Genomic DNA, 24641 nt, shown 5'->3' with positions numbered 1-24641 from the left:
ACTTGAAATCTGATTTTATTTCACAACAAAGAGTTTCCCTAAAACGCTGTTGGACGGATCTCGACGAGAGGAATCGGAATTTGCCAAGAAAATGTGGTCAAGCGCTGGAAATTTTGGTGAAAATTAGAAAAAATTGAATTGAAAGACCCCTGTTTGATTATTGAAAATTGAAGAACACGTTTTCAATGCAGATATATGACCAGTTTTATTTATTTAGAGACCAAATAAATATAAAAAACCCTCAAACCAATAAATCTATAAAGCCACCCTGTGAGTGTTTGCCTTGGCAATTAGTTCTGCGCGTGTGCCGGCAAACACAGAGATATACAAAGAATACGTGTGTTTCGGCTGCAAACGCGAGAGAACATGCATTGTGTCCATTGTGCGCCGTACGAGGGTATCTGCGGTCGCGTGAGAACGCGCGCAGTTCTATATTGCCGCGGTTTCGGGGGCGCGGCCGCGACTCGGTGACGTGGAAAATCACCTTTCCACCTCATTAGACACGCCGCCGCGTGTCTTCATTGCGGACATACGCTTTTATTTCTATTTCAATTCGATCTGATTAAAGTCGCATAAATTTAGAATAAAAGAAGCACTCGGCTTGATAAAAAAAACCCGACACATTTTATTGAAATCCTGATTTAAAGGGGTCAACCGGAAAGAATGTTGTGGTTCGTGGGAACAAAACTTTCTTTTTTGTTTAAACAAATTCTTCTCTGAATTAAATTTTGGATATTTTGCACGATTTTTTCAAGTAAATTTATTTGAAATTATTAGTATTTTAATACTTTAAACGACGCAATAATTGATCAAAGGCAAAATAAAATCCTGATATAATGCCGTGAGAAAGTAGTCGTACTCTGTAATTTAAAGTCGAAATTAAAACTCCAGTCATCAAAAGGAAGGAAGGATAAGTGGCCGGATCATCAGTTGACGCGGTAACCACTCATTACACGACAAATTACACGGAAGAGACAGCGTGCGCCGACAAACACAAGCCTCCCCCATGCCCCATGCCCCATCCCCTACGACGGGCGAGGGGTGCGCTGGAGCCGCCGCGCGGCGCCCGCCTGCTATTTATTGCCACGGCGTCACTTTCAGAGAGCAACCAACAATCGCGTCTGACAAATAAGCTATTTATGCGCACGTCCCGAAATGTTTCACACCTCATTATCGACCGTGGATTATGAGCTGCACGTTTTCATCTCCATAATTTTCTAAAACGAAAGTCAAAAGAGTCGACTTGTACACCAAAACAAGTGGCAACTGTTCGTCGAGGCCGCGAAATTGACCAAAAAGGCCAGCTAAACATAAAAAACAGTCCCGAACTCAGGTCACACAACCTGAGGAAGGTCAGTAAAAGATAAGGACGAAAAATCGTCGCCGAGTATCGCCAAATGTGCTCGAATAATTAATTGAAAAGCATTGAAAACCGGCTTGGGAGAGGATCTCAGGTCGCGGTACCCTGAAAAAGGTCAGCAGGGTATGCCAAGTCGAAGCCTCGTCCGAGACCTGTCCGATGAGGGGTCGTGGTCGACGATTGGAAGAATGGCCAATTTTAATAAAAATAAAACCATTTTGGATCGTTGCGCGTCGCAAATAAGCTGAAAAATGTTAAAAAAATAATTTTAATTCTCTATTTGCGCGAAAATTCTGAAATTCAGTTTCCGGACCGGCAGTGGTCCTGCGCGTGCCAAGGAGTCGGTAAACCATTCAATTTTGCTGCGTTTGGTTAAATTTATATTAATACCACGCTGAAAGTCAAATAAAGTGAATGTAATTTGCACACTAATGAACTAAAATTGTACTGCCTTGTGTAGCAGAATAAGCACCAGCCGTTAATTCTCCGGAGCTTCTCCTGGACTTCTGTAGCTTTCAAAATAAATATATTTCTTAAAAAAAAACTGAATTGAATGAAAATAATTTAATTGGATGAAGGATTGATAATTAGTTTGGGGGATGCCAAAAATTAAAAAATAATCAATACACTGTCACAAAGCGTTAAATTAGACATAAAAAATATGAAAATAGAAAAATACAGGCTTTTCTTATCGCAAACACGCTTTTGCATGGTCACACGCTGTTTCAAAGCTGATAGTTACAGCACTGAACTTGAACAGGTGTTGAAATATTAAGGTCGCATTTTACCTCCTTTCCACGTTTTCAATTGTCTCATGTTTGCTGTTTATGAAAAAACTTTCGTCCCTAAGGATCAATTTCAATTTTATGCGTGAATCGCCAAAATGCCAAAACATTTTTATAATTTTGATTTTTTCAGGGATGAGTTTGACGGAAAAAACTGAGACTATTTTCCCTTAAAATCTAATTCCTAGGAATAGAATAAAAAATCACAAAAATATGGACTATTCAGAAAAAATCTTCCGTTTTAAATTCAACTGAAAGCTGTTTCGATATATATACAGAGACTATATGTATTATAGGAAATTAGCTTTTGGCCTTTTGTGATTCGCTGTGTGAACTGGTTGCAGTGGCCGCGGGCGGCGATGCTGTCAACTTTACTCTGGTTTGAAGCCTCCCCTCGCAAATCTGGCCGGTCGGCCGGCCGGGCACGTGGCTGTTCACGTGGCGCCGGCCGCTCTTCAACTGCTACTCACTCTCAGCCGACACGTGTGCTCGCCCAAACTCAACTTTGCATTTTATTCATCGATTGCTCCATAAATAATAAGCTGCTGACCAAGAGCAAATAATGCAAAAATACACACATCTACGTGCTATCTTCCAAGCACTATTTATTCGCAGTAAATAATAATAATAATAATAATAATAGGTTTTTTAAAGTAAAATTATTTGAAAATGATTTCTTCTCATAGTTTATGTTTTGTTAATCAATCGGATTTCAAAAATATTTAAATTTCTGGGATCTGCTCAGCGAGACGAATCAAATGATGTGAAAATACTTTTGGGAAAGTTCAAGATTTTTTTCAAATGGCTTTTCAGGGAAATTGAGGAGAGGAAAACATCAAAGGGATCCGATTTCAACATATTTTGCATGTTTGGAATCAGCTTTGCGAGACAGATCGAATGATGTGCCATTTTCATATTTTGCTGAAGTTAAGGAATTTTCCAAAATTTTCCAACCGAAAATTGATATTGGAAATCGCGTGCAGAAATGCAACGGATTTTTGTAGATTTACATTTTTACTATGACCTAACTTTCTAGCTGTTTAAATTACCGGGAAATGTTAGGAGACGAATTTTTTCCAGGAGTTTTTAAATTTTTAAATTCAAGCCTTTTAGGACAGTAGAAAGAAAAATTATTTTCCTTGTTAGATATTGTTTAGCGTGCAGTTCTTTGAAAGGGAGCGCGTTTTAGTGCTTTGCGGGCAGGCACACGCGGAGGCTGAAAATCAATTTCCATTGCGAGGTCTGCAAGTGGCATTTCGGCTTTTGTAGCGCGGTGGAGCAAGAGAGGCTGGCTTTCTGTCATCCGCAGAACCACACCCCACGCTCGACCCCGAAATTTATATTCGGTGCCAGCATCTGCCGAAAAGTGTGCTGATTTTTTTTCTTCACGATCTGAACTAAAAATTCAGAAGAATCTATATTTTATTCAAAAACATTTTCTGAAAATTAAGAAAACGGTGATTTTACTATTTCCCTTGTAAAATTGCGATTATTTATTTCACAATTTAGAATGAAAATTCGAAAACTGGATAGAGGGATAGGGCTTTGAAAGATTTCCAATGTAAACACACATTTTACTCTTCCTAAGAGTATTTCTCTTTTGTCACAAACTTATGATGTTGCTGTCGGGTTATTATTTTTCTGTTGTGTATTGTGTTTGTAACTTGCAATTGGATGGAATATGTTGTGAGCTCTTCACCTGAATGTATTACCATGCTAAAAGTCAAATAAATGAATTGAATTGAACCGCAATTTAATTTTGTGATAAATTTGGCAAATTCTGAATTTTAACTGCGCTAATTTCAACAAGCATTAAATTTAATGGATCTCTTAATTGCTAGAGCCCTAAATTGCTGGCCAGTTAATTTTCATCTGGTATGTAGTTTCCGATCAATAATACACAGCTGCGTGTCTTTTGAGACGAATGTTCCCATTGGCTGAACTGTTCTGTATACCCTCCCTATAGACTCCTCCTCTTTAATATCCATTTAATTATAATTATAGTGAATTGGATTGCATTGTTCACTGAAAAAAGTAGTTTATTTTGTGTAATTAAGCAACAGTTTACCTCTCAAGTCAGGTAAATTGCTAAATTTCTCGATTTTTTTTATTTTTAACTTTTTCCTCATTAATTAAATTAAGGGTAAAATTTTATGTAAAGCTTTATTTCAACAATAATTGCAATATGACAATCAGAGGGAGGGGGTGCGCCTCCACCTGGACTCGGTGAGGGTGCTCGAGTGCAGAGATTGCTGCGAAAGGGACACAAGCGAGAGGGATGCCTTGGGTGCCGACAGCGAGACCGCGCTTTCCTTCCACTGGGCGATGTGGTGCTCGGGAAAGGTGAGCACCGTCGGCCGCGGAGGGCCTCTCGAGCCCAACACCCCCAGACTAACCACCAAAAACGGCAGCGAGAAGTACGGAAGTGAAATCTGAAAATTGAAAAGAAATCGGAAAAGATGAATTTTCGACTTTTTGCGTTTTTGGATCTCGGGTTCTAATTATCAAATAAGCTCAAACTAACCATCATTGCACTCGTCTCAACCTCCCCTAGAGAGCTAAAGGGTTTTTAAATTGGCTAACCCTCATCCCCCTTCCATCCCATGTATTAAAGTAACGAGAAAAATCGCGACGCTGTGAACTTTCACAAATTTATTCACTGAAACCCTTCTTATATAAAAATAATCCACCCCAAATTCCATTTGATATTTAGGAGAGGTTTAGACGAGTCGAAAAATGTGCAGTTTTTGCAATTTTGATGGTTTAAACTCGAGATTTGTATATGTGTAAATGCCCAAAAAATCGATTTTTTTAAATTTTTAAAAATAATTTCGGTAATTGGCTTTTTTAACTCTTTTATATTGGTTTGAAGGATATTCTTTTAAAATTGCCGTTTATTACTCACGTCACTGAAGGCCCAAATGAAGGCGATTTGCGCTAACAACGTGGCACCGACGGACATGAAGGTGATTATCACCGATTTCCAGCCCGGCACCAGGAAGAACATGATCGCGGAGGCTGTGAGAACGGCGTTGTAGCCCATCAAGCCGTTGTAACCGTATTCCATGAGCGACGGGCTCAAGAGTGAAGCTGAAAATGTTCAGTTACGAGAATTGCAATATCCTTTCTTGGAGAAATACCGAAAAACGTGGCGATGAGCGAGCCGGAAAAGGCAGACAGGGCGAGCAGAGGGGAAAAAAGCATCATTGCGAGCACGACGAGGGCCGAGCAGGCGAGGTCGTTGATGGCCGTGATTTGCCCCAAGCCCAGCAGACTGCCCTGCAAGAGCTGCACAAACGTAGAATTAAATCGAAACAAAAGAATGGGCAGACCAGGCCATAGTCGATCTCGTCGTCGGTCGCGATTTCCTCATCGCTGTGGTTCGAAGGGACGCTCGTGAAATTGACGCCGCTCTGCTCGTCCCCGTGGCCTTGCGGCAGCTCGTTGATGAAGGTCAGCGTCAGGGTGGCCACCACGGCCACCATGTTGAACGGCAGGGACAGGCACGGCACCGCTGGCGTCGCGGAGCCAAGCAAGCTGCCCAGGCCGTTCGTCAGAATCACCCTAGAAATTTGTTTTATTTCAAAATGGACTGCAAAATGAATTAATTAAATTTTTAAAAAATTGTAAAATTTTTACGGAAATAATCGATTTGGTCAAAATTGTCATTTTTTTATAATCCAAAATTAATAAAATCTTACGTGACTGCAGCTCCTATGCTAATCGTGATCCAAGTGACAACCACAACAGAGAAGGAATTCGTTTCTTCGCTGCTGTTCAAAACGATCGCTTTCATTACGACGCCGAAAAGAACCGCGTTGAAGCCAGCGCCGCCGCAAGTCAAGCCTTCTCTCGGGTGTTTTGTCGCCTACAAATACAAAAATTACTTAAAAAAATTAATGTTTGAAATTAATAACCTACAAGGGCAACGATGATGCTTATGGTTGAGCTCAATAGTGCCGCTGCACCTAAATCCGGCGACGCGATCAGCATCCCGACGAAAATCACCAACCCTGACAGTGGATTGTTGCAAAATATGATCTGAAAATTATTATTATTTCTTGAAAAGTCGTTGAATTTTAATTAATTGTGCATTTTTAGAATCTGCTCAGCGAGACGAATCGAATGATAAGTTGAATTGATGACTTGCTTATTTTTGAAAAATTCAGGATTTTCCACAATTTTCCAACTGGGAAAATCACGTGCAGAAATGTTATTGCTTTTTGTTTTAACTTTTCCTAAATATTTTTCATAAAATCAAGCTTTGGTTTGGATATTTAAAATTTGATTTATTAAATTCGAGTGGAATTTCGACACTTTTCAAAAGGTCTTAAAATTTTTGAAATCTGCTCAGCAAGACAAATCGAATGGTGTGCATCTTTTATTCTTTTGGAAAAGTTCAGGATTTTCCCATTTGGGAAAATTGGAAATTTGGTCACCTGGCCAATATTTCTGCCGGTGATGTCCAAGAAGAAGAGCAGCAGCAATGTGAGCCTCGCCCAGACGAACTGCGTTTTGTCCAAATGCGTCTCGAGCCATCGGTGCGTGAGTGGGCAGTGGCCGCAAAACCCTAGCACCGAGGCCCATCCTGAGCGACCCTTTTGCAGCTTTGACGTCGCTTGAACGTCCCCTGCAACCTCCAAAGTGTGCGACTGACTCGGCGTGTCTGCAAAAACTTGGTTAGTCGAGTGTTTGCAGTCGAAATTGGTCGGGGCTCACTGCTGCGGTCGAACATCTCCATGAAAACCTGCATTTTGAAAGGTCCAGTCCTGACTGAGGGACTTTTTAGAGCATGTTATTTTCCACAACACGTTTCAAGGTGGCAAACGTCCTGCGAAAATTTATGTATTTTGACTAAATGCATGTGCACGTGCCTAGGCAGATAAAAGTTGTTGCATTTTCTAGGCCAAAATTACCACCTGCATACCGTCCGTCCAAGGTTGCTGCATTTTTTTGTCTACTTTATCTCTCTGTTACATCAGGAAACAAAAGCATTTTTCTATGCAAACTTCAGTTCGTTTTAGAAGAAAAAAATTAAGCGCAATTGGAAAATCAGGGTGAATAAATCTTGGAAAATTACAAAATTGAGATTTTCTCGAGTTCTAGTGTATAGCTAGAACATCAAACTTTGTGCCAAAGGTTATACCTATTTAAAAGGGCAACAACTTTTAAATTCGCTGAAATTTATTTTGAAAGTTAAAATTTTGAGTATTTTAAAAGTAAAAGATTAAATTTTGAGAATTTCGGGAACTAACTATTTTGATTTTTTACCAGTGTGTGGGATAAAATTTTGACCTAACTGTGTGTAACATGTCTTAATTTTCAGGAAGTTATAACCTCTTGAAAAACAAAGAGTCAAGGTTAAGAATCAAATATCTTTTAATTCAGGGTAAATTTTGAAAAATTTAAATTGCACGATAAATTGATTTTTACCCTAGGAACATGCTGAGGGTCAACCCTGAGGTCAGACATGACCATCAGACCAGGTAAGAAATCGAACCCTGGCGTCAGGGTATCCCACGAGCAAACGATTTCAATAAAATCCCATATCTATAGCCACTTCAACGATGCGCCTGACGGATCTGTAATGATTTGATTTGCAAGATCTGCACACCGTTGGATAAGAAAAATCAAGAGCTTTCAGAATATTTCCAATTTGACCCTTTGGAATCATCAGGGATGATATTTTAAACACTTTTCTAGAGTGGCAGGCGTGGAACACATTTCCGATTTAAATTATTATTTTCTGTGTAATTTAGGCTTGACTCCAGTCTTAACTGTTTGCACAAAATTTATACCTTTCAAATCCAAAAGGAAAATTTGGTGGCGAGGAAAACGAGGCTGTGTCTTGTTTTATCAGTGCGCTTCTGTTCCGCTGCTCGCCGAATCACGACTGCACACACACTATCTAATTTATTAATTTGAGGATGCTGCTCCGTGCGACAGATTTTCTCTCTCCTGATAAAAACAATAAAGGAGCGGAGACGTGCGGGGCTCAAAGGCTCAACTTCTCTGCTGGCGCTAAGCCTCGGCCACACATTTAATTATTGCCTGCCTTGTCTCGCATCAGTCGCGTATCAATAACAGAGTAAATGAAAACAGCTTTCGCGTAATTATGGTACAAGAAAATACTGGGCTTTCTTTATTTGTACTACAGCAATAATACTCTTATTATAAAATATCTCCATTTTCGTGCTATTCCGTCGTACAAAATTACAAATTAGAAATGGTCACAATGGTCGGGCATAAAATTGACACCAAACATGCAAACACTTGTGTATATTATTTGATTTGTACATCATTTCTAAATTAACCACGCCTTTCATTCCTTTGGCAGCTTCTATTCTTACTTTTTTATTTATTTTTGTGATTCGCTTATAAGACTAAACTTTTCTCCCTGCATAATTCAAGAGATTTTCTTCAAGGGTGAGTGGGGTGGGTGTTGGTGTCGGTTGACTCGATGCTGTCGCGGCGCGCCTCCTGCAGCCACTTGGCGCGGTGCTGCTCGGGGAACGTCAGCGGCGCCTCGGCGCGTGGCAGGGCTTGCTTTTCGGCCGTCATTCCCAGCACGATCAGAGACGCGGCCACGAACGGCAGCGTCAGCACTGGCAGCCCGCTCTGAAAATTTATTCAATCCAGTTTTAATTTTTTTTTTTTTTGTAAAATTTTGGAATTTTTAACAATGTGCTTAACGATGTCCCATGACGTGTGTGAGCTTAAGATTGGTGTTCATTTTTGTTTTCGAGAAATTGCACCAAAAAAATTTAAAAAGACGACTTTTTCGGCATTTTTGCGACTCCAAATCTCGGATTCTACCCATCAGAATTGTAAAAAATGCACACCTCTCGACTCTCCTCTATTTCCTCTAGATAGCCATAGGGTTTTGAGGATGACCAACCCTCATCCCTCTTCCACCCCATGTGTTAAAGTCACGAAAAAATCGCGTCTCTTTACATTTTCACGAATTTATTTTCTAGTCAAAACCCTCTTAAATTGAAAAAAACTACCCCAAATTACATTGGATATTTAGGGGAGGTTGAGATAAGTCGAACGGTGTGTAGATTTTGCAATTCTGACTTGTAAAACCCGAGTATTTGCGATTGGAATGTTGGCTAATAATTCAAAAATTTCGTTTTTGCTAACATATTGCCTCCGCCTAATCTCAAATTTCTAAGGGTAAGAATTGTAAAAACTACCCACCGTTAGCTTCGTATCAATCTACCCTAGATAGCCGATGGGTTTTAAGATTAACTATTCCTCATCCCCTTTCAACCCTTACAATTTCAAAAGCAAAAAAGTACCACTAAGGATACGTAAATATTATTTCCAAAAACTCGCCGGAAATTAGCACCCCCTAATTAATTTTATTTTTAAAGAAGAGTGATATAAATTAAATTTTAATGCAAAAGTTCAGTTTTAACTTTTAACTTTTTTGAAGGGGGTTGATCAGTATAAATTAAGGGGTGGAGGATAATCAGCCCCTAAAATCCTTCAGCTTATCAGTGGAGGCGTAGTTGAGTCTAACAGTGGGTAGTTTTTTTAAATTCTGATGGTTAGGACCCGAGATTTGGAGATGTAAATGACGCAAAAAAGTCATAAAGTTTGTGTTTTGCAATTTTTTTTTAATATTGTGAATTGTGACTTCGAAATAAAAACACATATTTGCTTAAACAATTTTGCAACAACTTGATTTTATTTAAAAGAAAATTATTAAAAATTTTATTTAAAAAAATATGGTGCAATATTTATTGTTAGGTTTTAAAGAAAATTTCTATTTTTTGAAGGTTTTTATAAAGTTAATTTGTTTCAAATTAGATTTAAAAAACAGTTTTTCTTCAACTTTGATAAAATTTGGTTCGATTGGTTTTGATAATAATTTCTAGACACTAAATTCGTCATTTTTTTTTTATAAAAACGAATAAATTATTTAGAACACTTACGTCGGCGAAGGCCCATCCGAGAGCAACCTGGACGAAGAGGGTGAGGGCAGCGTTGAGTAAGGCGACGAGTGCGCTGCGCCAGGTCGGCACGTAGAAAAAGCAGACGGCGCACGAGGCCAGGAAAGCGTTGTAGCCCAGCACGCCGGCGTACGCGTCATTCCACAGATTTGGGCTCACGGCGGCACCTGTAAACAATTTTTGAGCAAAGAAATAAATCGTGAGTTAAGAGTTTCTGGGGATAATTACCCAGGAAGGTTCCAACGACAGATCCGAAAAATCCTGCGACGGCGAGGACAGGCGAGCAGATGAGCAGTCCAAAGAGCACCAGTCCGGAGCAGTAGAGGTCCTGCACGGCGAACACTTGGCCCGCGCCCAGGAAACTGCCTTCCACAAGCTGAAATGCAACACAATTGATTTTTAGCGAGAAATACTATACAATGCAACGTGACCCACAAGAGGAAAAGAAAAGAGGAAAAGGTGGAAAAGATAACAGCTAGGACGAGGCCTCTGAAATTCAAGTTTTACAACTTTTTTTACTAAAAAAAACACGAAAAACTGTTGCAACTGAAAAATAATTTATGGGCTAAAAATAATCTGGAAAAAATATTTCCTAAAAAGCGTAGAAAAATATGATATAGTTGATTTGAACTCTTGCAAGTTCGGATTTTTTACTTGTTTTCCTTCGATTATCATTTTTAATAATTGAATTTTTAACTCATCCGATGCCAAATCTTAAAGAGATGATTAGTTACTTGAGTTAAGTGCCTGGCAGTGTCGGTACCGGCCCCACTGCTGGTCGAACCGCCGCCGAAGAAGCGCTGTGCGTCCATAAAAGCAGCACGAAAGAAACAAATTCGCATATTTACACACATTGTTAGTTTTCAAGCACCAATTAAAGCATTTTTGAAAGAATGAAAGAAAGAACAATAAGATGGTGAGCTAAATTCCAAAACCAAATAAAAAAATTAATACGTACGTGTGTCCAATCGAACTCAGGAGGCGGAACCTTTGCGGGGAGCTGCAGCGGCTGGTGCACCCTGAGCACCAAGATGGCGAACAGGGCGACCAGGTTGAAGGGCAGCGTGAACAGAGGGATGGCCGGCTTCAGGGATGACAAGCTGTTCGCCACCGACACCGTGATCATCACCCTGAAATTAGATGAGTGCGGAAAATTTTTTTATTTGGGTTTTACGGGAGTATAGAGGTGCATTCATTTTGTTTAAAAAAGGGCTTTCATTTATCTATCTTTCAAAAGTTTTGCTTCTTAAATTTTCAAACTGCTTTTCCGGGAAATTGGTACGGGCTTTACAAATTCGTCAAGATTTTAGCCATTGAATTAAAAAGCGAAACTCGTTATTTAAAATTAGAAAAGGTGAATCCCGATTTATTAGCATTTCCAGCTGCTTTTAAAACGTAATAACGGGAATATAATAAATTTTAGACTATATTGGATGATGACAAGCACAGTTAAAATTTTGATTAATAGGTTCTCTCTCGTTATGAGGTGGCCGCATGCCGGTTTTTACTTGACTGTGAACAAACGCCTGCAGAGAATGGAAAAAGGCCACCCGCTGGCCGGCAGTCACTGATTGCTGGACAAATAAATGGCAAATAATATAAACAGATAAATGTGGAGTACTTTTCCAGCCGCGTTCTCAAAACATTGCGCACTTTCGAAATTTCAGTTATGCTTTAGTGCAACCAATCACAGACAAACACCGCAGTAAATCCAAACACCGCAGTAAATCCTTTTTCTGGTTTGATAAATTTTTGTGTTTTTCACTTGCCGACGATAGCAATAACAAACCCATATCAATTGCGCAGGCCATTTTCGCCTTTACTTTAACTCGTTTTTCAGTTTATTCCATTTCAAAATTTTTCTCACGTGAAAACAGATCCGATGAGCACGGCGATGAAGACCTCGACTTCCTCAGCGACAGGATTGGGGCCGAGGAGGAGCGCGGGCAGCACGGCGCCGAACAGCGCGGCGTTGTAGCAGCAGAGGCCGGCGCGGATCGAGCTGCACGGCTGTTTCATCAGCTACAATAACCAAATGAAACAAATTCGTGTCAGTTTGATTAAAAAAAGGACCAGGGAATTTCTTACCATAGAGAAAAGTATGCCAACAGTTGAGGCGATGAGTCCGCAAATCGCAACCGTGAGGTTTCCGACGGCCAGACCCGCCAAAATCAGAAAGCCAGAGATCGGGTTGTTGGCAAAGCAGATCTGTGAATTTTAGCAAAATCGATTAAATATTCTCTTTGAGTTTGGAAGCATTTTTATCCATTCATTTAAAAAATTAATCATTTTTATTAGAGATTTTTATTTGAAAAACTTTGTAAAAAGTCAGATTGTACGATTTTCCCGCGCTTTGCAAAACGTGTTACACCTCCTTTTGTTGATTTTATCGGTAACCACGCCTCATTTCAAAATCCAAGCAATTTTTCAGTATAATACTGCAAATTTTACGATTTTCTGCACTCTGCGACACGTGAGCCACGCCTTCCTTATTATTTTTTCGTGAAACCACGCCTCCGTTTTGAAATTCTTTCAAGTTTTCAGTAATATCGTTGCATTTTTCGATCTTCCCGCGCTTTTTACTACGCTTAACTATCTCAAATTTCAGGTAAAACACCCCTCCATTTAAAATTCCTGCGATTTTTAGTACAGAACTGCAAATTATACGATTTTCCCGCACTTTGCAACACGTGCCACGCCCACTTATAAAAATTGTGTGGGAAATTACGCCTCAATTTCAAAATTGCCGCGATTTTGAAGAAAAAAACTGCACATTTCTTAGTTTACCCGCGCTTTGCGACAAATACCACGCCTTCTTTTCTTCATTTTCTGTTGAACCACACCCTTTATTCAAAATTAGCATGAGACTACTTCGGTTACAACATCAAAATGTATGGTTTCCCGCGCATTTCAACACGTGCCACACCTATCCTTTAGTAATTTTCCGTTGAACGCCTCCCCATTTTCAAAATTCCCGCAGTTGCATCGTCTTTGATTGGTCGCTTTTCACAAAAAAATCCGGTGGACGTGATTTTCGATTATGAAAAATAAATAAAAGAATGGCTCCCTCGTTGAAATCGAGAATTTTTCGTTTTAAGGAAAAATAAAATAATTCTCTTCTGCCGATTAATTTCCTCAAAACATCGCTTTTTCGCACTGCCCCCTGCCCCCATTTTTAAAACATTCAAACGAATAAAACGGTTATATATAAAACAAATAAAGGGGAAGGAATAAGCATTGTAATGCGTGTTAAATGTGAGTTTCCCACGCATTTGAATAAATTAGCGGAGGATGAAAGGCGTGTGTTGTTTGCGCACCTGTCCAAAGTTCCTTCCGGTGATGTCGAGGAAGTGCAGCAGGTAGCTGAAGGCGCGCCGGACCCTGGTCTTGGACTCTTCGACGGCGTGGTCCATCTTCTCGGTGATGAGGGGGGCATCGCCGCAAAGCGACAGCCACTTGAAGCTGCCGAGCACCCCGACCACCCTGCACTTGGTCGTGCTCGACGCCTCCTTCTTCGCAGGCTCCTCGCTCGACAGAGGCACGCTCGCTGAAATTCGAAAATTCATTTTCCAATAAATGTGCTTTTATTTTTTAGGAATTATAATTTTTAAAGATTATTTTGTTTGATTTGTAAATTAAAGGATTTTGATAAAAAAAAGGGATGATTTTTTTCCCGAGTGTAAAACAATTTTACATTTTTACCAATATTGTCAGTACCAAATCTCGAATTCTAAGCGTCAGAATTGCAAAAAATGAACACCGTTCGATTCTTCATGATTTACCCTAGATAGTCAATGGAATTTGAGGATGAGCAACTCTCATTCCCCTTCCGCCACATGCATTATAGTAACGAGAAAAATCACGTCGCTTTGCACTTTCCCAAACTTCTTCATCGATCAAAACCCTCGTATATTGAAAAAATCCGTCCCAAATTCCATTGGTTATCTAGGGGAGGTTGAGAGAAGTCGAACGGTGTGCACTTTTTGCAATTCTGATAATTATAACCCGAGATTTAGCGATCAGACTGTTGGCAAAAAATGATTTTTTTATTTTTTTTTGTATTATTACGAGCGCCAAATCTCGGGTTGTAACCATCAGAATTGCAAAAACTGCCCACCATTCAACTCGTCTCAACCAACCCTAGATAGCCAAAATGTGTTACGGGTGATCAACCCTCATCCCCCTTCCACGCCGTGTATCAAAGATACGAGAAAAATCGCTCCACTTTGCACTTTCACGAATTTATTCAGTGATCACATTCCTCTTAAATTGAAAAAATCAACCCAAAAAGCCTTTGTATACTTAGGGGAGGTTGAGATGAGTCGAACGGTATGCAGTTTTTGCAATTCTAATGATTGGAACCCGAGATTTGGCGATTCCAATGTTGGCAAAAATTGAACTTTTTAGCCGAGACCTTATCATTTTGCTTAATTCTTCTTCATTGGTTTTTATTTAAATAGTTAATCATATACATCTAAAAAGCGTAGGAAACATTTTTTCATTAAAAATAAAATTTTAGCAAATTACCCAAATTACGCATATTGAATAATTAAATAACAAATTGACTAAAAACAAAGGGCCTAGTTTTTATTGCAATACAGCTTAGAAACAAATAGTTTGATAAGAAAATTACAAATTGCTGGAATTGCAAATATGAGCACTGCGTGAGTTGTTTTTACGAGATGTCAAGTGTCTCGTGTAACAAATGCTTCTACAACAAGCACTGACAACTAAACGAGTTCATTTAAAATGTATGTGTTTGTTATTTTGTCGATATCGATTTGCAAGAAAATTTCTACCTCTCTGTACGTACAAATAATTCCGTGCTCGGAAAACAAAATAACAATCGAGAATTTAAGTCATTTTTTTTTTAAATAGTGTTTATGTTTTATTGACTATTTTGTGCACGCTAGCAGGTATATTATATGCTCGCTTACACACAATTCCGAATAAAAGGCAGGATATTGGGATGAATAGAGGGTTTTAAAGGAGGGTTTTAAGGTTAGAGGCGGCGAAAGAGACGCGCGGCGCGTCAACAAAGCGGCAGCAACAAACAGCAAGAGCCGCCGCGTCTGACGCGAAAAACGAAAACAAAGCCGCGCGTCCCTGAGTTCCCGTGTGCTGGTTTCGAAAATTCCGACTGATATTCCAACGAAAACACTCACCCTCGTCATTTTTCTCCTCGGTGGCGCCCATTTCTCGGCAAATTCGGCTTTAAAAACGAGAGACGAGGTAAAAGCGGACTCGAACGGCCCGCTTTGGCTGTTTTTTAACGGATCCCAAGCCACCCTCCCCCAGCGCCACTTCCTCCCCCTTGCGAGCCGCTCGCTAGGGGTGCAGCTGGCCGAAATAAAGCAGAAATTCAAACCGCCACCGATCGAGGATTTAATGGGAAATATTAGGGAAATGTAAATCAGCCAAAATTAGGGGTGGTTTTTTCTATATAATTTAATTTGTAAATTTAACTGTTTGATTATTTTTTAAAAAAATATGTTATCTATCTCTATACTAAAAATAAAATAGAGTGAAATTGTAAAAACCGTTTAATTACACCCCTGTGCCTAAATGTACAATTTTAAGACATTTTTCTTTGTAGAATTTTAATATTTTGCTCCTGTATGTGAGTGTTTCAGCAACTGATTTGCATTTGCATTTAAATCGAAACAGGTTTTGCAAGAGTGTGTTGAAATTAAATGCTGTCTCTGCCTCCGAGGAGCAAGTGCAATAATTTATTTTTAATTCTCTAACGGTCGTCCCGAACGAAAATCCACAATTTCAGCCCTGATTTAATTTTTTCGGCACTGACCTTCCTCGGTGGCGGTTTGCTCCATCTCGATGTTGACCTCTGGCTGCTGCTTCTCCGCTGCCTCCTTCTTTTCCGGCGATTCGCCCATGATTTTCCGGGAAAGATGCGGCGTGGATGTGCAGATGCGACGGGCTTCTCGTCGTTTTTGCCTCTGCTCGCTCGCGCTCGCCGATCAGGGGTGGGGTGGGGGCGCGCTTTTTTCTCTCCAGCGCTCGCTCGCCCGCTCGCTCGCTCTCGTTGCAATGGCTTTTCGCCGCAGGGATCCTTGTTCCTCCTTGCCTAACAGATTGTTGTATGTGCAACGGCGCTGGAAGTAATAATAATAAAGGGGCTTTTGTCCTGCATTCGCGTTCGCACTTAACTCCCTCGAGACAACACTCTGGGGAAACGCTTTTTTTCATTGCTTCATTTTTGCTGCATGGTGAACAATAGATTTCCCGCAATTTTTCATACATACGTTCTCACGTGTGCACTGGAGAGTACTTACATTTTTATGGCGTGTAAAATGAATCAGGACTCGGATTTTTCTATACGTTTTTTAATTGTTCAGAGATGAAAATTTTTAAATTGTAATCTAGGCTGACTCAATTTTTGCTGATATGATTTATTTACAGGATTAGATTAGGGGTACAAAGTTGGCTTTCAGTTGAGTGGTTGAGCAAAAATTCTGGAGGAATCTGAAAGCTGATTAAATTTTAAACATATTTTCACAAAAACTGGAACTTTTCACAAAACTAACACATATTTTGTATAAAACGGCCAGGATTTTGTTAATAATGATTTTGCACAATTTACATTCAAATTTTTCTAAAGTTATAAATATTTGTTTTTAACTATTAAAAAAGAGCCGGTGATTTTTTTAGCAAAAGCCTGAGATTTTTATATCATTAAAAACGCTATACATTTTTTTAATTTGTAAATACAATATTTTCATTCTATTTTTCAAAATAATTACAAGGATTATTTTTAAGTTGCCAGGAATCTTTGTTGTAGGGCATATTTTTTTGTAAATATATAACGATTTATAATTATAAATTTATAAAAGCCTGGGGAATGGGGATTTAAAAAAATACAAAAAGCCTGTAATATTAATTTTGCAAAAGTTGCGATTTCTTTTCATTTTTAAAAAGCCTAAAATTTTTAATTTTGCAAAAGCCAAAATTTCCATTTAGTTTTTATAAAAAGCAGCAGGGTTTTTTAAATTGCAACAATTTGCGAGAATGTTGAAAAATCAAGAAAAATTACTTTCTCTTTGTTCGCAGAGGTTTAACTTTGAACAACCGAGAGAAATTCCCGTATTTATAAGCAAAATAAATAAATGATTTATTTAAAGTAGAAGTTTACATTTTTGAGCAGTGGCTGCAAGATTAGCATGCTTTTAAAATGGTGAGCACTGTCCCCTAATTTGAAACCCTATTTAACTTCCCAACAAAGAGTTTCCCTGAAAGGTTTCATTTCATACTACGCTTATGGACAGGTCCCGACGAGCGAGCAACTGAAATTTGCCAAGAAAAAATGGTCCAGTGCTGGTCAATTTGGAGAAAATTTGAAAAGTTTTAATTTTTACTGTAACAAGGTCCTTTTTGATTGAAACAAATTGTATCGATGAACTGCATAATATGCATATAACAATTCTTATAATTTTCAGTATTCGAAAAATATTTTATTTTTGTCTTCTTGCGTTAATTTGTGCGTTCTTCTAAACACAATTTCTAAACTACATTAAAATCCAAAAATTGGGAATTGCTGTCCGACTCGTGCCAAGGACAGGAGTAGAACGTGACACTGACCATCACTTTGTAGTCTTAAAATTTCATTTTAAGATAAGAAAGCATAGTTGTTGCTGTCAGTAAAAATACTCTATTGTGAAAATAGACCGGGCACGTGGCGTGTTTTACTATAGCCAAGTGAGTATTAATTTCATTTTAATTAGAGGTCTCAGCCAGCTGCCGGAAAAAATGGTCAAAAATTTCTTCTGTAAAGCACTATCAAACGCCAGCTGCCGCCTAAATCTCGCAACTGAGAACTCCAATTTCAATACATTACTTATTTAGTCAGAAAATAGGTGGTTTGAATGAGGCAAAGGATGGATAATATAATGAGAATGAATTTTATTTGGTACAGAAACCAATTTGAAAGAGCTGCACATGGTTAAGAGAAGTGAGAGCACCTATAATTAAGAGGCTGGCACTGAAGCAAACTCAATTTAATTATCTTCTTTGGAATACAAGTTAGAAATGCTAGTTGGAAGAGCAGTTTAGGAAAAGCGCGGCTGGGGGGCGTACGGGTTCTGCTGAGGCTGGGGCGCTTTGCTGTAAGGGTTGACTGGCGCCTGCGGCTGGCCTTGACCCTGGGCTGCGGGCGGATGCGGATACATCGCGCCTCGGGGAGGTCCTCCCGCGGGCGGAGCGCCCGGCGACGAAGGAATTCCTTGCGGATAGTCCATGTACGCAGGACGAGGGGCAGCGCCGCCGTAAGGGGCTCCTGCCTGCGGACCCTGCTGCCCTGGATAGCTGCAAAGAAAAGAAAGGAACATAAGGTTACTTTTAATAAACAAGTGGAAAGGGCCCTTTGGGTAAGTGTCTGTCAAAGCCGAAATCGACCCAAAGTCAGGAGTCGGAAAAATTTCTCAGATTGCGTGACCTGAGAAAGGTCGGTGACAGGCGAGGGTGAAAAATCGTCACTGAGTATCGCCAAGTGCTCTAAATTAGTGAAAAATCAATAAAAACCGGCTTGGGAGAGGATCTCAGGTCACGGGTACCCTGAGGTCATTGAGTGCGATAGAGCTCGTAAAACTCTAACAAGTTTCCTCCGTTTGGGGAAAAAAGCGATTTCCTATGCTATTTTTATAGAAAATGCAAAAAACACGTTTTTCAAACTTCAAAATCTATCTTATCCAAGGATTTTGATGAGATCGGCTCGTATTTGGTCTTAAATTGATCCCAAATAAATTTCACGTCAATTGAGGAGCCATTTTTGAATTTTTGCCCTGCTGCACCGAAGATATAGCCGGCGGAAATCAATTAAAATTTTGACTTTTTCGAAAATTCGGCCGAAAAGAATTCATAAAAATTCGAAAAATGATTAGATTTTCAAAAACCGCACACAGCCGGACGCGTTTTACAGAGGGGCGTCGAGTGGTGCTTAAATCGACGCTATCCAGCCCATAGGGCCCTACCTGGGTCCCAAAAACCAAAGTTGGCAAGTGTCACAAATCACATTTTTTTCGACTTTAAAAATTATTAACACGACTCCTATCGGTCGTACGAAAGAAAACCAAAGTTTATCAGGTTTGCCGTGAAATTCTGCGTCTTTTAAGCCCAATTGCCGTCCCCGCCTGCGGCTGCGGCCGCCAACGCCCCCAAAATCGACGCTTAAGTGAAGATTTTGGTCACTTTTCACGTGCAGACCATCTTGAGTCTCGACCTACCCTGATTGAGGTTGGTACGATGACGGTGGCTGAGGTTGTGGGTTCATGGGTGCAGGCGAAACCTGAGCGGGAGGCACTCCAAACCGAGGAGGCTGTCCAGCCGCCGAGGTGGGCGGAGTAGGGTAACGCGGCTGCTGCGGCCACTGCATGTACTGGGGATAACCTGGAAGAACACACTAATGAATTCCAAATTCATAACTAATTAAAATAAATTAAAACCTGAAGGCATTTGTGGAGCAGTCGAGTGGGGAGGCTGCTGCTGCTGCGGTGGCGCCGGCTGCGGGGTCGGCGGGTAATGGGCTGCAGGAGGAGCTTCAGGCGCTGGATAAGAAGGCGTCGGGTAGCCACTTTGGCTGGTCGGAGGCGCAGCTGGCGCGTCAGCAGGCGGACCTGGCCTCTCAGGGGCGCTTACTGAAACTTTTCACCTGAGTAATCTGTTCAGAGACCCAAGGAAATTATGTATTACCTTCCTCCGGCGCGGCCGGGGTCTGGTTTTGTTGCTCCTGCAAGGGGTCAAACTCCTTGGGAGCGACGGGGGTGGCAGACTCTTCGACTGATTCCTCCTGGCTGGAGCCCTTGGCCGTTTCGCCAACCCTGGGAGACGCACCGCTGACCCTCAGGTCGGAAAGCGAGTCGAGCAGGACGTTGATGCGGTCGCGGAGCAGCCGCAGTTCGCGCCGCACTCCCTCCACCTTGGCGCCGCCCTGGCTGGGCAGGTCGGTGCTCTTGCCAGGCACCAAAAGGGTCAGTTTCAGGGTGCGGCTGTACTGGATCGCGAAGGCCAGGTCCGAACTGTCGAAGATGGTTATCAAGTCCCCATCTGAAAGATAATAATTAGTTAGATATATAAAATGAGTACCACGAAATCGCGGGAAATTTGAAATGAGGGCGTGGTTGAACAGAAAATTTTAAAAAAGAAGGTTTGGCACGCGTTGTAAAGCTAGATATGTGTAAGAAAGAATTTAGACAACCTGAGTAATGGGGGCGTGGTAACTCGGTCAATTTGCAAAAGAAGGCATGGCAAACGTGTCAAAGAATGCGGGAAAATCGAAAAAAATTGGAGTTTATTTTAGAATCAGCAAGATTTATGGTTACCCGAAAAAAGAAGTGGCACGGGAAGAAAAGCGCGATAAAATCGTTCATTTTTACTTGGGAAACGCGGGATTTGATTATTTTGAAGAACGAAATAAAATTTAAAGCACCAACAGACAAATAATTAATTATTATTGATTATGCGCTTCAAATCTATTTTCATGTTAATGACGAATTAATTAAGTTTCAAAAATAGAACAATATAGACTTAAATATTATGTTTATAGTTGTTTCCCATTGATGAATTACCAAAAAACGTTGAAAATAATATTTTTACAAACAATAAAATCAGGGGCAGAAGAATTTAACTAAATTTCTCTTGGACCGAGATCATCAAAAAGTGGGTCTGTTGGAGCCGTTATGGGATCAACATGTTGTGTCGGGTAGCAAAAAATCAAGCTGAAGCATACCCTCGTCTTTATATTTGATGGTGATGTCATCGGTGTTGTCGAGTTGGCCCCTGAAGACTCGCTGCATCATCAAAACCAGCTCGTCGTATGTAATGGCATCGTTGTGAATTGGAATGCGTCGAATATCATCGTTCAGTTGGGCCTGCAACGTTAAATGACCAATAATTTGTTGTGCCCAAGACAAAACTTGCTCTAAAGAAAAGATTAAGGAAGTAGAGGCCGGTCGTGTCACTCACCTTGATAATCAGTTTCCCTGACAAATCCATGACTAATAGAGAGCAACCTAAATCGAGTATGTGGTAGTTTTTCCCAAGAAAAATAAATTAGGAAAATTAGGGCCGAGAATTAAACGGGTGAATCGGCCTGAGTACGCGGCTCGTTGTATAATTTGTGTTGCCCCTCGATCATATGATCCCACGCACCGATTATTCTATAAAAACGTATTACCGGTTTTATTCAACGTTCAAGTTACAACAACCGGTTACCGAGGAAACAAGTTTAACCTACCAATAACCGACTGACGGTAACGGCAACGCCGCACTGGCAAAATTACCATAGTGAGCATAACTTTTTAATTTTTTAATTTTCAGAGTTAATTTGAAGTTAAGTGATCAAATTAATCAACTGAAACGTCTCCTAGTATTTAAATTCTCATTTTTTATATTTATGCGTGCATTTTAAATTTCTTTTACAATAATTTCCGTAATTTGAGAAAATTAAATTAGGTTTCAGAAAAATTACTGTTTTCTGATGGGTTTTACAGTACAATAAACGTGGATTCTAATGAAAAGTACGTTCTTAGAATCCTTTCCTTACAGTTTCCCGCGCATTGACCCCTTTATATTCAAACATATATTTTCCAAACTGAAAAAAAGCAGCGCTCATCGTTTGTTACATCTCGATGGCACTGCAGAACTTCTCAATGAAGAATTTGGCATTTTCGGCAGTCATCTGATTGATGGCCTTGTCCATGTCATCCTGCAGCTGAGCCGCCATGCCAGGGTACTCCTTCACTGCACTCGCGTCTGGGCTCTCCAACTCCTTATTACAACAATGATTTTTTTACTGAATATAGAATATAGAGCATCTCTTTAATTACATTTGTATTTTGAAAAAAGTGTAATAAAATTTTTGTGGTATTTATTTTTAAAGGATCAAGATTTTGTAGCATATATCTAATATTTCCCATATATATTTGCCCTAAAAAGGAATATATTTATATTTAATTAACTATTGAATAAACAAATAAATCTAACTAAAAATAAGGGGAAATATTTTCGCGACAACTCTGGTATTTATTTTTAAGGGTGTAGCGTTGTAGAACTAATAGAAACAATAATTAATTATTAATATTTTCAAATCAAAATATTTTTTGAAAGTTTGCTAAATTTGATCCTTTAAAAATAATTAAAATGATTTAAAAAAACATATATTTGAGACTGATGCAATTAAAAAAAAATCTTGCTACAAACATTAAATTTTATGACCCTTTCGAGTCGATCAGAACATTCAAAAAATGTGATTTTTGAGGGTCTTTAAATTTATCAACGCAGACAAGAAGTAAAAATTAATAGAAAAAGTGGATCCATTGAAATTTGACGAAAGAGAGACGCACCTGTTTTGCGTCAAGCACGAGTTTCTGCACCGCAGTGACGTATTTCAGCTGCCTCTGCTTCATGGTTTCAACCATGGAGTTGTGCTCTTTCATCAACTTCATCATTTCACCAATTTGTTTTTGCTGCACAAATAATGTATTTCAATATTAAATTCTCTCTGAAATTGCATTGTGTCGCCTACCTGCTTCTCAATGAGTTTGCAATCCTCCTTGATTTCCTTGCAGAGGGGCTCCAGGGATTTGTACGCCTTCGTCAGGGCGGCTTTCCTGTCGGACGCGACCTTCTTCTGCACTTTTCCATGGAAAGCGTCCAAAACAGCTACAAAAAATCATATTTTTTAATTTATTCATAATTCCCGAAACTTATTTACAGTGGATTTGCTTGTTTTTGTCGTGAATGGCTTTCTTCATGTGGGGAGTTTTGAGCTCTTCGGAGCCGCGCGAGAAGACGATCTTGGAGGCTTCGGCGGCCTTTCTCTTTGGCGCCACTGGCGTCTGGAATAATGCCTTCATTGGCGACTGTTGCAGCTCTTCTCTCTCAGACTCCGTACTGTCACTCAATTGACTCGATTCTTCCTTGACCTTGCTCTCCTCCTCGGCTTTTGATTGGTTCAGGAACTTGCTGAACATGTCCTCTGGGATTACGAAATTCGTTCCTTTCAACGATTTCTTCATGGTCCCTGCAATCAATTTTCAACTACATAAATTATAGATACACAATTACAAAAATTCTTCATTTTTTACTTTTACTATCAATGTTTTTTCATATGTAATTATCCTAAGAAATTCGGATCATGTGACTTTGATTAAATGTCAACCGCATTTTTAGAATTTTGGTTAAGTTCGTAAAATTACATAGTCGGTGTAGATATGCATAATATCCAAGAGTATGACAATGTATGTAATGTATAGAGGGGACTCAAGCTTTCCGATCACTCACACTTCTCGCTCTCTGTCCGCTCTGATGGGAAGAAACAATGTTAATGCCCTATCCTAGCGAGAAGTGTGAGTTGGGCGAAAATGCTGAGTCTACCATATGTACATAAGTAACGGTGGAAATGTGAAATATATGCATTTTAATTATGTAATGTGCATCATCGACATTATCGGTGGTCAATGCATTCGATCATGTACATAAAATACCGAAAAATACACACTCCTACATACTGAGCTTGAAAAATCCCAGAATTTCGAAAGAATTGTGTATGATACATATGTATGATATGTACTCACACATATAATGCAGATATGTACTTACACGATTGAAGAAGAATAATGTTATGCACACACCTGATGTATGATGTCGTTGACGGAATTTGTAGCTGAATGTACCTCTAGCGAAGGTGGTTTACATAAATAATGTGATCGAAAACGAAGAACGGAAACACACGAAATCAGGTTAATGACCAGCACTAACTATCGTGAGACGTGAGACAATCACAGTAAGCAGTCAGAGGAAATAATAGAAAATTCTCAAGCTATAACGCGCGAGGCGCGATAAGAGGGAAAGGAGTCTGGAGCCTGGACTGCCTGGGGTGGGAGGGGGAGGGAAGAAGGAAGAAGCGCCACGATGAAAAGCCGCGAAAGTGACACAAGATTCTTTGTGTTGCATCATAATGTGTTAATTTTACGTTCCTCGCCGAGAGTGCCCCTTGAAAATGAAAATTTGTATTTTTTCCGTTTTTTCTCACTTTTCTTTACTAATTGAGAGATTTTAATAATTACACATACAACATTAACCATATTTTAAGAATAATAAAGCACAATAGATACATATATATTATATGAGAAAGCAGGCAATAAATTTGAGCACCTTTAACTTTATTATTAAGCTCTCTACCTTAAACAATTCAAGTTGTAGTGAGCGTGACCGAAACTATGTTGCTGCACCTTTCAGATTTTGATGAAATTATTTGCTACAGGGATGGTTCCTTCAACCGGGTTTTGGTGTTCAAAAATACTATATTATTTTTATGTGCGTGAAACCGAAATGTTCGGCGTCGAAACAGCCGAAGAGGAGGAGGGGGGGCATATAACCGAGGGAGTACAATATATAATAGAGTGGCGCGGAATTCATGGCATGCAAGAGTGCACATACTGCTCGCTGCTCATAGGGGGTGTGGTGCGCCGTCATATTGTATTCCCTCGGTTACGCCCCCCTCTTCGGCTATTTTGAGGCCAAACA

The 24641-nt window shown here is 39.9% G+C and overlaps 4 protein-coding genes across 5 annotated transcripts; all 4 read right to left on the bottom strand.

The window, feature by feature from the left end:
- Positions 1-4301: 4301 nt before the first annotated feature.
- On the bottom strand, positions 4302-8172 carry LOC135946607 (urea transporter 2-like). Its single transcript, XM_065494896.1, has 9 exons — positions 7944-8172; positions 6865-6976; positions 6585-6811; positions 6067-6186; positions 5847-6013; positions 5478-5709; positions 5286-5433; positions 5051-5235; positions 4302-4577 (listed from the first exon to the last, which is right to left on the bottom strand). Exons 2-9 carry the CDS (start codon positions 6896-6898, stop codon positions 4338-4340), a joined length of 1353 nt encoding a protein of 450 aa, XP_065350968.1. The 5' UTR covers positions 6899-6976; positions 7944-8172; the 3' UTR covers positions 4302-4337.
- An 86-nt stretch (positions 8173-8258) lies between these two features.
- LOC135946608 (urea transporter 2-like) lies at positions 8259-16072 on the bottom strand. 2 transcript variants are annotated; one of them, XM_065494898.1, is made up of 9 exons: positions 15269-15375; positions 13421-13650; positions 12192-12311; positions 11971-12125; positions 11062-11233; positions 10838-10903; positions 10332-10479; positions 10086-10270; positions 8259-8763 (listed from the first exon to the last, which is right to left on the bottom strand). In XM_065494898.1, the coding sequence occupies exons 1-9, from the start codon at positions 15297-15299 to the stop codon at positions 8566-8568; spliced, it is 1305 nt and encodes a 434-aa protein (XP_065350970.1). In that variant the 5' UTR covers positions 15300-15375; the 3' UTR covers positions 8259-8565. The 2 variants fall into 2 exon arrangements, with proteins under 2 accessions (XP_065350970.1, XP_065350971.1); XM_065494899.1 differs by lacking the exons at positions 10838-10903; positions 15269-15375 and adding an exon at positions 15910-16072.
- A 1928-nt stretch (positions 16073-18000) lies between these two features.
- Positions 18001-21268, bottom strand: LOC135946610 (protein TFG-like). Its single transcript, XM_065494901.1, has 6 exons — positions 21078-21268; positions 20842-20983; positions 19806-20159; positions 19559-19750; positions 19340-19502; positions 18001-18422 (listed from the first exon to the last, which is right to left on the bottom strand). Exons 1-6 carry the CDS (start codon positions 21105-21107, stop codon positions 18167-18169), a joined length of 1137 nt encoding a protein of 378 aa, XP_065350973.1. The 5' UTR covers positions 21108-21268; the 3' UTR covers positions 18001-18166.
- A 207-nt stretch (positions 21269-21475) lies between these two features.
- On the bottom strand, positions 21476-23903 carry LOC135945763 (uncharacterized). The gene is made up of 5 exons (XM_065493626.1): positions 23747-23903; positions 22828-23136; positions 22639-22775; positions 22457-22579; positions 21476-21882 (listed from the first exon to the last, which is right to left on the bottom strand). Exons 2-5 carry the CDS (start codon positions 23129-23131, stop codon positions 21733-21735), a joined length of 714 nt encoding a protein of 237 aa, XP_065349698.1. The 5' UTR covers positions 23132-23136; positions 23747-23903; the 3' UTR covers positions 21476-21732.
- Between the last annotated feature and the right edge of the window lie 738 nt (positions 23904-24641).

The sequence above is a fragment of the Cloeon dipterum genome, chromosome X (assembly GCF_949628265.1).
Source record: "Cloeon dipterum chromosome X, ieCloDipt1.1, whole genome shotgun sequence".
Classification (NCBI taxonomy): Eukaryota; Metazoa; Arthropoda; class Insecta; order Ephemeroptera; family Baetidae; genus Cloeon; species Cloeon dipterum.
This window is presented reverse-complemented; position numbering and strand designations above follow the sequence as displayed.